At 41.4% G+C, this 12,578-nt stretch overlaps 1 protein-coding gene across 1 annotated transcript in view; it reads right to left on the bottom strand.

Moving 5' to 3' along the window:
- The window catches only part of KIF5C (kinesin family member 5C), a 154,018-nt gene that overhangs the window by 66,697 nt on the left and 74,743 nt on the right, over positions 1 to 12,578 (bottom strand). The window contains exons 5-10 of the mRNA XM_081262362.1: positions 12,504 to 12,552; positions 12,172 to 12,227; positions 10,924 to 11,011; positions 7,344 to 7,468; positions 4,743 to 4,847; positions 4,231 to 4,379 (exon numbers count right to left, since the gene is read on the bottom strand). Of these exons, the coding sequence (XP_081118488.1) occupies positions 4,231 to 4,379; positions 4,743 to 4,847; positions 7,344 to 7,468; positions 10,924 to 11,011; positions 12,172 to 12,227; positions 12,504 to 12,552 (572 nt within the window). The remainder of the gene's footprint in view (positions 1 to 4,230; positions 4,380 to 4,742; positions 4,848 to 7,343; positions 7,469 to 10,923; positions 11,012 to 12,171; positions 12,228 to 12,503; positions 12,553 to 12,578) is intronic.

Here is a 12,578-nt window from a genome sequence, read left to right as displayed (position 1 = left end):
AGCAGGGAGGATTTAAGCCTTTTTTAGTTTTATGTCAAAAGTGTAGCCAAGTGTGTGCCTTGGCCAAAGTGCTCACTCCACCTCTGCAGGTAACTTGTTCCCATGCTCTTACAACATGAATTCTATTCAGGCTCTGCCTAATCCAGCTGCCACTGAAATGGCAGGTGGCACAATTAAAATAATGGCATGATATTTTTTTAAACTGTGCACAATAGGAAAAGAAGACTATTAATTTTCCTAAGTTATCGATTCTTCCACAATCAACATACAAATAAAGCCTTTGAATTATTCATTCTGGACAATCCGAACTCTAGGTGTCCAAGACCTGCTGACTCAGACCTTTCTTGGCCTGCCCCTCAGGGCTCCCCTCCCTTCAACACCACCCCAAACCAGGGAACGTTAAATAGCCTTCCCAGAGAATTGGGTGATTTGAGTTCCTATTTCAAGAACTTATAAATATCTTTTTCAAATAGTGCTGTAAAATTCCTTTAGAAGAGTAATTAAAGACTGAAGAATAAAAGGCTGGGGGCCAGATAGAAAAGAAAAATTAATGAAATTGCTCTAATTTGAGCTTGTCTTTTTGACTCTCAGCTGCCTAGGAATTAAAATTGCTGCCTCCTCAACTGGCTTAAAGTTCTCTGAGCTACAGAAGGCAGCTTCTGCCTCTTCACTAGCACAGTGCTGGGCACTCGGGGGACCAAAGAGACATACCTGACCAAACAAAAGGCCCAAAGTCATCAGTGACACCACACACAGAGATGGTGAATCTTTCCCTTTAAGCCCCAGCACCTAATCTAGAGGACTTCCCAAGGATAGGCCAGCAGGGTAGGGTAGGGTGCCCTGCAGCTCCAACTCATTTTACTGCTTCAAAGCACACACTATGGCTTTATTCAGAGCATCAACTAGTACAGCTTTGCGGGGACTGGGGCGGGGGAGCACACTTTCCTCACATCCTTGAAAGAACCACCTAGGAATAACTGAAGAAACTTACACTGTCCTAAGGTTTGGCCACTCTTGCCACGGAAATAATGAACCCTTGTTACACTGAATTTGGGATGTGCCTGGCAGCTTTTCTGAGTTCAAAGTGCTTAATCTCATTAGCTATCAGATACCATGTCTAATCCGATGTTCAGACTCGTGTCTGCTGTATAATTGGGTTCAATGAGTGTCTTTAACCATAAAGCAGATATAGGCCCATGGAGGAGTTCAGTGTCCTGAAAGAATCAATTAACTAACTTGGGAATAGAGGGAAGGGAAAAAAAAAACATCTCCAACATTCCTAATTAAAGAATGGAAGGTAAACCCGATCCAAACCAACCCAACTCCTGGGAACAGGGCACTACACTTCACTTGTGATAAGCTTTGGGTTCCGCTGTTCGTTCATTTGATAAGCATTATTTACAGGTTATCCTCTTGTCATGCTAAAGGTGTTTGGAAAACGGATGCCACTGACAAAGTCATTCCTGCTGCCACGCAGCTCAGAAACTAGAAGATTGATAAAGAATTAGACCAACCTATTTCATCTGCAAAATAGCTGGCATGACTTTTAATTTCCTGGAATGCTAAATTATAATGACAATTTTTATTTTTCCTCATTTATTCCAGAAATGTAATTTTAGTTCTCCTGTCCCTTCTATCACCATGCTGTCCCTTACACTAGTCTCACCCATTGCCATGACCTTCCTAAGCCTCAATAATGTCAAACTGCTTACAACAAAGGAAGGTAAACTTGCCAGTATTGAGCAGGGTGGAAATTGGAGAAACTCATATAATACTCTCAAACATGCTCTGAAGGAGGCATTATTATGCCTTCTTCTACAGGTGAGAAGACCTGAGGCTCAGAGAGAAGGAAATGAGAGAACAGTCAAGGACAGCACTTAGCTTCAAAACTGGGTTCACTAAACCAGAGGGCTGTGCTCAGCCACTGTGGTGAGCTCATCCAGGATGCCATGGTGCAGATATGGTTTCAGCATGCCCCCTAAGGATTCATGTGTTGAAGCTTGGTTCTCAGAGCAGGATGAGAGATGGTGAAACCTTAAGAAATGAAACCTGGTACAAGGTCATGAGTTATTGGCATTGCTACCCTCAAAAGGAAATGAGGTAGTTCCCATGAAACCCTTGTTAGTTCTCATGAGAAGGTCATTATTAAAAAGCAAGCCTGACCCCTCTCTAGCTTCTCTGGCTCTCTGTCTTATCACACAGACTATTGCCAGTGTAGTGCCATCAGTCATGACAGCCTCACAAGAGTCAAGCTGATGTCAGCACCATGTCCTTGAACCTCTAAAACTAGTAGCTTAAATAAACTTCTTTTCTCTATAAAGTACCCAGCCTCAAATAATTTGTTATAAACAATGGAAAATTTACTCATACAAGGTTTCCTGATCAAGCCACCCACATGTGAGAAGCTGTGGATCAAATACTGTAGTCTGCATCCTAGGACATGCTACATGTTTAGTCATTTACTGGCTGGGTGGTCTCAGGCAAGGTAGCTAATGGCTTTGAAAGCCTCAATTTCATCCTCTGTACAAAGGTGAGATACTGTCTACCTGCAAGAAGTGCTAGTGGGATTTTGACATGACTAACATATATATTGGCACTAAAAAAAAATGTGTTAATGATTACGATACTACTGATGGCCTAAGATCAGAAGAAAGATAATAATCACTTGAAATGATACTTAATATGCTTCCTATATACAGAAGCAAATACCCACTAACAGCAATAGCTTTCAGTTACAGAGCCCAAGGCCCCAGGGGGACCTGGCTTACAAAGATCCAGAATAGTTTTGCTTTACATGTGAAACATTTTTAAAAGAAATAATTCCTTCATAAATGCATTTGGAGCTGGCTTGCTCAAACATATCTTTAGAGGAAACTGTTAAACTCAAGTCCAAGACACCGGGTGGGAAAGGAGGGTAGGAGCAGGATGCACTCCGTGCTTCTCATAAGCAGAAGCTGATTTATAGGTATCCAGAGACCTTTTAGCAAAGTAGGTGTTATCCTACCACAATCCCACTGACCTGAGCATTTGTCTAATCAAGGAAGTCCTTTGGGAGGAAGTAAAGAACCCAAATCCAGTTTAAAAGATATATTAGTTCTACAACATTTCAACATTAATTATTATTTATTTAGACATCCCACAGGTGCCACAACTGTGTAATTCTATGTTCTGTTGAGGGCTCAGGAAATGACTGGGGCTTAATGCAGTTTAAACAGTCATAACAATCTCCCCTACAGAATGCCCATCCCCTCCGTCTTTTTTCTAGCATCCAAAACCATTTCTCAGGCGTAACCACATAACACATTCCCCCAGCAGGAAGGCAGGGGCACCAGGGACATCCGTTTATGAAGGAGGCAGCCAAGTCCCACAGAGAAACATTAAGTTGTCTAAAGATCACAGGATAGTAGAATCCACACCTTCCAACCTCAGGCTCAGCCCATTGGGCACGAAAGATGCTCAGATCATCCAAATCAGCAGCACCCCTAGCACTCAGGGGGCTAACCCCAAGGAACCCAACTGAGAGGATAAGGCCTGGACACCAGAACCAGGGAAACAGGAATGAAGGAGGTCAGCCTTGGTCCAGGGGAGTAAGGATAGGAACAAAAGAATCCAGCCACACACATGAAAGTGAATGCTAGACTCACCAACACTCTACAGAGACTGAGGAGGTCTCACCTGGGCATTTTGAAAGTGAGAAGATGGTTGCTGCTAGCCTCTTCCTTAGCATAAACTCTGTCCCACCTACTATCAGGTAAGTGTGGATTCCTTTCCTTCCCTTGTCTATTTATGTCACTGCTCTATATTCATTTATGTTTCTGGTTGATTTATTATTATTAGGACCTTTGCAATGGATCCTAAATATGAGAGTTAAAGAGGTTATCAATCCTGAGGTTTATACACTTGAAATCATATGAACCTCAGTTAGACTTCAATTCCACAAAGAACAAAAATGATACTCGGCTCTATTACCAATTTGCATCTACAATTAATTTGGGTGTTTTATTTTTTTAGACATCATACTTCTGACTGGTATATTTCTACCCATTCCTTAAAAACATAATCATCCCTTTGGCCTCAATAAATTGTGTCTCAAGTTTACAGATCACCTGCTAGATGCAGTTTAGTAACCCCTTGCCCTCATGTTGTTACTCTTCAACGTGAGTCCTGCGCCACTCAAGGCTAAGACTTAAGAGCCAGCTCAGAGCACGGGTCCCCAGAGACCACACGCACCTCTGTCCAAACATCAGCGTGGACTTGGTCTCAGCCTCATTGAAGACAGAGGGAGAACAGCAAATGACGATGGTAGTTCTACAGTTCCCACCCAGAGAGTCCTGGAGGATCCGAGTCATCTTGCTGTCCCGGTATGGCACGTGTGTTTTCTGTTTGGGAAATAATTAGTATTGGTTTTGACAGCTCTTTGAAAGGAAAAAACACAGAAGCAAGCAAGCAAGCAAGCAAGCTGGGTATGTAGACACTGAACTTAGAAACATGTGTTTCTAAGAATTTGTGGCCAGGTCCCTGGATCTTGCAAAAGTTTAGAATGCCCATAGGAAATCAGCATCACCATTCATACTTTTTAATGGACTGGATCTCCCAGCAACAGGCGTCCACAGCCAGGATTCCCTCTCTCTTTTTCCAAACAGGAAAACAAATGACTCTCTGGGGTGTGTGGCAAAGAGAACAAGGAAACCCAAAGGCGACTTCTGGTAATAGTATTTAATAGATGGAGCAGGATCACTTACTGTCCCTTCTGCCAAGGCAGAGATCACATTTCCAAGGGCGGACAAAGACTTATTGATGTTTTTAGCTTCGTCGAGTACAGCTCCCTCTGCACCAGTTTTGCTGACCTACCGGAGAGAAGGAAAACCAGTGAGCTGCACAGGATGCAAAAGCACAAAGTGGAGATCTGAAGTCCACACACAAGGGCAAAGGGGAAGGCCCTCCTGGAAAGAAAGGAAAAACAGAGGTAAGTAAGAACCACATTGATAAAACCATCCCTGAGGCCTGAGGCTGGGGATTTGGTCTCTCCTGCTGTCATTTTCCTCTCGATTAGGTTTTAGTGGAATGGCTGAAATGCCTCAAGTGGGAAAGCTGCAGATGCTTCCCCCGGGGATATCCATCCAGGGAAATCAGGCTCCAGAAGTTTTGTCACCAGGGTAAGCTCAGGCCCTGGGAGACCAAGCCATAGCCTCCATACCAAGGATGTCCACAGGGAAGCACTGAGAGAAAATGCCATCTAGAGCCACAGCGAAAGGGACAGTGGGGGAAATGTAAATTATGAGCCATCAATTCAGGTAAAGGACCAACAGGTAATGGGGAGGTTGTCCCAACTCTGTTCCTTCCCAGCTTACTTCCATAGCAAAGAAAAAGAAGAAGGAAAGGAAAATAAACAATATCCAAAGAGCAATGCCCATCAGAGAGGCATAAAAAGTCAAGAAGGGGTGCATTACATTGTAAATTTGTCCTTTGTTCCCCCCCTCTGCAGCCAGAAGCCCCATGCACAGTGCCTCCTCTGCTGTGTTATTGCTGGTAATTTCATATTTACAACATTGGCTCTGGGTAGAGAGCCGTTTATAGAGGCTGCAAAAAAAGAGGACTCGACATGATTCATGTCTCTGTTGCCTGCACAAACGGTGCAGGGTGAGCAGCTGCTCTCTAAAGGAAAGAAGAGAAATAATTTTAAACTGCACAAAGATGGGTGTCAATTACAATAAAGGAGAAGCCCCTAAGATACAGGTGGATGCATATTCATTCAAAAAGGAGAGATTCTCATCTGTCTTGGGATTGTGGGTATGGACACCTCTGTTTACAGACAGATCAACTGTGTACCTGATGGGTCACAAATGATAACAGCCTACTCACACTATGGATTTTAAGGTGCTTTTGTATTTGAGTATCTCAACTCCATGAAATACACAAAGCAGGTACTATTTATCACCTTCCTTTACAGACAAGGAAACTGAGCTCCAGAGATGCTAAACTGCCAGCCTCAGGGAGAAAGCCATTTAGAGGAGATGAGAGCTAAAATGCAGAGTTCTGTTCTACAAGTTCACACCACCAGTCATGGGGACACATTTAGGGCAAAGGGAAATGGATGTGAACAAAAGAAACTATATGAAGGACACTTTAAAACATCTCATAAATATCATTAGCAATAAGCACCAACAGTGTGCAGAGACCAGCCTCCCCTCAGATCAGCCAGCTACTAGTAGGCAGTTTTCAGGAGTATTTAGGCCCAAAACACTCATCTCTGCACTCAGCGAGAGTGAAGGGACCACTCTGATCTTTGTCTGGACTCATAGCTGGCATGGCAGTCATGTCACGGTCAGTCTAGAACTGCACCATTACGCCATGGTGGTGAATATCTGCTTGACCAAATTACCAGCCCACACCAGTAAATTTTCAGATTCCAACCAGGAACTTCTAGATGGTTCTATGCACACTGTTTTATAAATGCAAATGAAAGGGTGACCGAAGCACCCATGACTTACATGGCTGTTAGTTACCATTACTGGGAATACAGGAACTCTGTGGTGTATGCAGCAAGTGGGGGTCTACTGTCCAATTAGGGAGAGTGACCAAGCCTCCAGACTTGTCCTGATGTGGACTACCAGCTGATGTCACTGATGATGGGGGAAAGGCATTGTGCACTTGGACTGGCTCTGTGACACTGCCCAAGGGGGTCTGGGAAGCTCACAGGCTAGAGATTCTGGCTAGATTCAGGTTTCAGAAGCTGGAGAGTAGCCCCGGGAGGCTTAAGATCAGGGAACAGAGGGCAAGACAGGATCCGTGGCTAAGACTGACAACAGCCTCATAACCTGAAGGAGCCAAAGCCACCCATGTCAGATACTCAGTCCAGACCACAGCCAGGAGAACCAGGGGACACAGGGACAGGTCTAGGGTCTAGATCTCCTATCAGCAAACGAAACATGCAGAGGCAGGGCTGCCACCCTCCGACCGCAAAGCCCTTTCCTGGCCTGTTTGAGTCTGGCTCCTCCCGGGGATCTTTCCTGTCCTCAGGCATTCCAGTCCCTCCCACATCTGTGCAGCCGCCTTTTGGCCAGGCTAAGTTCAGACCAACACTTGTCAGTGTCATCATCAGGGCCTAACAGGCACAAATCAGAGAGCATTCGATGTACCTGTCTGTGACACAAACAGGAGACTTCAGGAACAGAAAGGAAAGAGCAGGAAAACAAAGGTTGAATTTAATAACACCTTGGCGCAACACTGGAAACTTTAAAAGCTCTTTAAAACCAGGGAATACAGAGGCACAGAAATTATATCATTGCACACTGAAGCAAATGACGGAGAATTACAGATAATACAAATAAAGAAGCAATTACCTTTTCGCTCCCAGCCAAATCAACCAAATAAAGCTTCCCACTGAGTTTTTTTTCAGTCTCTACATTCTCTTGTTTAATATTAATCAGGAAGATACTGTGACTTCTAGAGCTGTGTTCATTCATGTCTGAAAAGGAAAATAGTTTACTGCTCTCCAAAGAACTCATGAACATAGGTAGCAAATCCTGCTCTTAAAAGCACAGCAAATCATGCCTAACCCACTCCACGTCTTTGAAGTGAGTCCAGACAATTTTAAAAATCATCTCAGACCACAGTTTCACCTACAAACAAGGCTCATTTTAGAAATAGAAGATTTTAAAATGTCTTCAACTAGCAAAGAAATTAATCTAAAAATTTTGGTCTGCAGTTTGAGAGAACAGATCTTCCAGCTCTGCTGGAAGCCCCTGTCCTCCAACATCCTCCTCACCTGACTCTCCAAGAAGCTCGCAGCCTCCTCCCCCAGCTCACTTTAAATCCCTCAGACTTAGTACCTGATGTATTCTGCCTTGGTCATGTGTGTAAGCCTGGTCTTATCGGGAATATCATAAGCTGTCTTAAGGAGGGATTAGGACTTTCTTAAGGAAGGATTAAGACACACACTTCTATAACCCATGCTAAGTGCACAGAAGGTCTCCAAGATTAAATATGCCTCATTAGGATGGGGTACTGGAAATAAAAAGCTGTTCTGCCCCTGGTCTTTGTCCACCAAGCATCACAGAGACCCCAGCAGCTGATTCATTCAAACCTCACCAGCAATCATTTCTCAAAAGCATCTAACCAGATTATATGTGAAAAACCCTGAATATCCCATTTTCAAAAATGCCATAAATAATAAATTTAGCAATATTGCATGAAACAAAATCAACAAGCAAAAATCAGGTGTATCTCTATATACTTAAGAGCAAAAAATCACAAAGGAAATTAAGAAAAAAAAGAAAAAATTAAAAAAAAAACGGGTAAAGTGCTTAAGAACAAACTTAACCAAGAAAATAAAAGATTTGACCTGCAAACTAAAAACTATTGCTAAAAAGATATTAAAGACACAAACAAATGAAAACACATCCCATATTCATTGTTAAAAGATTTAATATTTTTAAGATGTCATACCTCCCAAAGCAATCTACAGATTCAAAACAAATTTATATATATATGGGGGTGGGAAGGTACTGGGGTTTGAACTCAGGGGGGCCTCGACCACTGAGCCACATCTCCAGTTCTATTTTGTATATTATTTAGAGACAGGATCTCACTGAGTTGCTTATTTTCCTCACTTTTGCTGAGGCTGGCTTTGAACTTGTAATCTTCCTGCCTCAGCCTCCTGATCACAGGTGTGTACTGCCACACCCAACTCAATAATATTTTTATAGAAATAGAAAAATGTGCCCTCAAATTCATATGGAATCTCAAGAGATCCTAAAATACCAAAATAATTTTGAAAACTAAGAACAAAGTTGGAAGTTTCACACTTATGATTTTCAGAAGTCACTACAAAGCTATAATAACTAAAATAATGTAAGGCCTGGTGTGGTGGCACAGGCCTGGCATCTCTAACATTCAGGAGGCTGAGGCAGGAGGACTGACTGATCCCAGGAGCTGGAGGACAGCCCCAGCAATACAGTGAGACATTCCCACAAAAAAAAGAAAACAAGAGCAGCTGGCACAGTGGTACATGCCTGTAATCCCAGCAGCTCAGGAGGCTGAGGCAGGAGGATTCTGAATTCAATGCCAGCCTCAGCAATTTAGCAAGGCCCTAAGCAACTCAGTGAGACCCTGTTTCTAAAATTTAAAAAGTACAAAAAAGGGCTTGGGATGTTTCTCAGTGGTTAGGCACCCCTTGGTTCAATCCCCGGTACCAAAAAAAAGAAAACAACAATGAGGTGCTAGCATAAAAACAGACACATAGACCAATGAAAGAGAATGGAGAGCTCAGGGAGAAATCCTTGTTGATATAATCAAAATAATTTTTGACAAGATGTCAAGACCATTCAATGGCGGAAGGACAATCTTTTCAACAAATGAGGTTGGAAAAACTGGATATACACACCAAAAAAAAAAAAAAAAAAAGAATCGAACCCTTGATTTTATATAAAAATTAACATAAAAAGGATCAAAGATCTAAATGTAAAAGTTAAAACTAAGAAACTCTTAGAAGAAAACAAAAGTGAAAAGCTTCATAGCATCCGACTTGAAAATGATTTCTTGGCTCTGACATCAAAAGCACAAGCAATGAAAGGAAAAAATACATTCATTGCACTTCTCCGAAATTAAAATGTTTTGCACATCAAGGGACACTATCAACAGAGTGAAAGGCAATCCATAAAATTCGAGAGAATATTTGAAAATCATGTATCTGACAAGAGCTGGATATACAGAACATATAGAGAACTCCAAAAAGTCAATAACAACAACAATATAATTTTTTTAACGGTAAAGAACTTGAATAAGCATTTCTCAAAGAAGATACACAAACTAGACAATAAGCATATGAAATAGTGCTCAACATCACAGATCATTAGGGATATGCAAATCAAAACCACAAAGGATACCAGCTGACACCCATCTGCATAGCTAATACCCCCAGAGAGAGAAAATAACCAGTGTTGATGAGGATGTGCAGAAACTGAAACCCTTGTGCACTGCTGGTGAGACTGTAAAAGGTGCCCCTGCTAGGGAAAACCGTACTGTGGTGACTGAAGAACAACAAGTAGAATTGCCAGAGGATCCAGCAATTAATTCCACTTCTGGGTAAACAGCCAAAGGAAATCAGGAAGTCTGACAAGTATTTGTATATCCATGTTTATTGTAGCATTATTCACGGCAGCCAAAAGGTGGAAGCAACCTAAGAGTCCATTGATGAATAAATGAATAAATAAAATGTGGCATGCAATGGGAGATTAGTCACTCTTAAAAAGGACCCATGCTATAGTATGGAGAGCCCTTGCAGACATTATGCTAAGTGAAATCAGCCAGTCACAAAAAGTGAAATACTGCAGGAATACACTTGCATGAGATACCTTATATGAAATATTTTGTCATGAGACAAAGTAGAACAGTGGCTGGGGAAAAGGGGAACTGAAGATAGTATTTAATGGATACAGATGAAAGACTTCTGGAGATGGATGATGGACACAACCTGAATGCCCTTAATATCACAGAATTGTACACTTAAAATAATTTTTAAAAAAACTTGGCAGAGTGATAATAGTAATGTTCTGAACCAGCAGTTCTGAACCAGGGACCAAAATGGGTTGTCAGGTATGCCATGAACAGCTTATGAAATAGGGAATAATTTCTTTCAGGTACATGTATGTTTGAAGCAGGAAGTGGAGTTTGACCTACACTGCTTACAAGTCTAGGCTCACCTATTAAATTTGCCACCTATTCAAATATCATCTGATACCGTGTTGGTACAGAGAAAAGGTGAGAATTACAGTTCTGGATCACACAATCAAAGAAACTTGGGTATAAGAGACTTCCAAAGCCTAAAGGCTCTCCTGTGGCCTTACCCTGCTTTCCTGCATCTGCACCTCATCACCACCCACCATGACCCTCATCACAGGAAGGAAACCACATGGTGCTTACTTGTCACTGCCACATGCCGGTTGGCTTTGCCTTCGTCTATCACATCCATGACCTCCTCGGGGCTTGACACAAACCGCTCGGTGCAGCCCTGCAAGGGAGTCGGAAGCAAGTTGGTTGGTCATTGGAGAGTCAAAAAGCAACAATATTTTGAAGCAGCTAAACACACTTTCCCATTTCTTTTTAGAGGTTTGGATAAATAGAAAAGCTGCAATGTGGATCCAACAACTTCTCCTTGCCTAGGGCTTGAATTCTACATTAAAGAGAAATGTGAGCAAACCCTGGGAAACCTAGGAGAAACCATAAAAGAAATGCTGGATTCTCCCAGGTTTTTGAGTACATACTCACATTCAATAGCAGTATTTTCAGGAGACAAAACAAAAGAAAAAAATGGATGAGAAGAAATGCATGAAGTACAATGTTGCCTTCCATCTTTATTTATTTACCATTTTAGCCATCAAGAGACACTTTGAAGTTCTACACAAAATGCTATGATGGATTTCTGACTACTAAGTATCAACTATTGCGCTTAAAGCTGAAACCTTTTTTTTCATCCTGCAGTACCAGGGATGGAACCCAGGGGCGCTCTTCTACTGAGCTATATCCCCAGATCCTTTTTTTTTCTTTTTCTCTGATTTTTTTTTTTTTTTTTTTTTTTAGACAAGGTCTAGCTAAGTTGCCCAGGCTGGCCTTGAATTTGTGATTCTCCTGCCTCAACCTCTTCAAATGAAAACGATGCTGGGTGCAGTACTTCATGCCTATAAACCCAGAGAGTCAGGAAGCTAAGGCAGGAGGATTGCAAGTTCAAAACCATCCTCAGAAACTAAGACCTTGTCTTAGTTTCTTAGTGGTAGAGCCCTTCTGGTTCAACCTTCAGGACCACAAAATAAATACACATATAAATAAATAGATATTTTTTAATGTGAACAAAATTAAATAATTTCTAAATAATACTAATTTACATAAAAAGAGCTGGGGTGTAGGTCAGTAGTAAAGTATGTATGCTTAGAATAGTCATGTGAGGTCTTGAGTTTAATTCCCAGAACAAAAGAAAATGATAATGATTTATATAAAGGAAAGATACAATTAAAGAAATCAAATACTGGTTTTTTCAAAACCAAAGAATATAAGAAATGTGATTAAATAACTATATAGCTTTTATAGATAATATTCTGGGCATCTTGTGTAATAATTATTTCAACAGTGCCTGGACAGAAATCAACCACACCACCCATAAAGTCTTCCTCATACCTTTACATACGGGACTCTGTTTTTATCTTCATGAACAGCCAAGTTGGTCTTGGACACTATAGAGATGATAATGATGACATGCGAAGAAGAAAATAAAAGTTAAAGACCCTCTATTGGAAAAAAAAATAGAAATTGTTGCAGAAGATAGGCAAATCTAATCTTTTTGCAATTTTCAAGTTGAAGCTGTATATATGAAAAAGCATATAGCCTGAAGGCAAGACAAGATCTCTATAAATAATTTTCATCAGTTCCTCAAGCGGAAGTGCTGTAAATCGTTTCAACTCCTGGACTTAAGTTAAACAGCAAATAAAGACAAGCATTCAGTTACTCACCATCAAGTAAGTCCCTTATCTTGTCCAAGTAGATCTCGAAATAGGAAACCTGGTTAAAAACAAATTGAATTTGGA

Source organism: Spermophilus citellus, assembly GCF_964194105.1.
Source record: "Spermophilus citellus genome assembly, chromosome: 11".
In the NCBI taxonomy this organism is placed as follows: domain Eukaryota; kingdom Metazoa; phylum Chordata; class Mammalia; order Rodentia; family Sciuridae; genus Spermophilus; species Spermophilus citellus.
The sequence above is the reverse complement of the archived record's forward strand: the minus strand, read 5'-3'. Positions and strand labels throughout refer to the sequence as shown.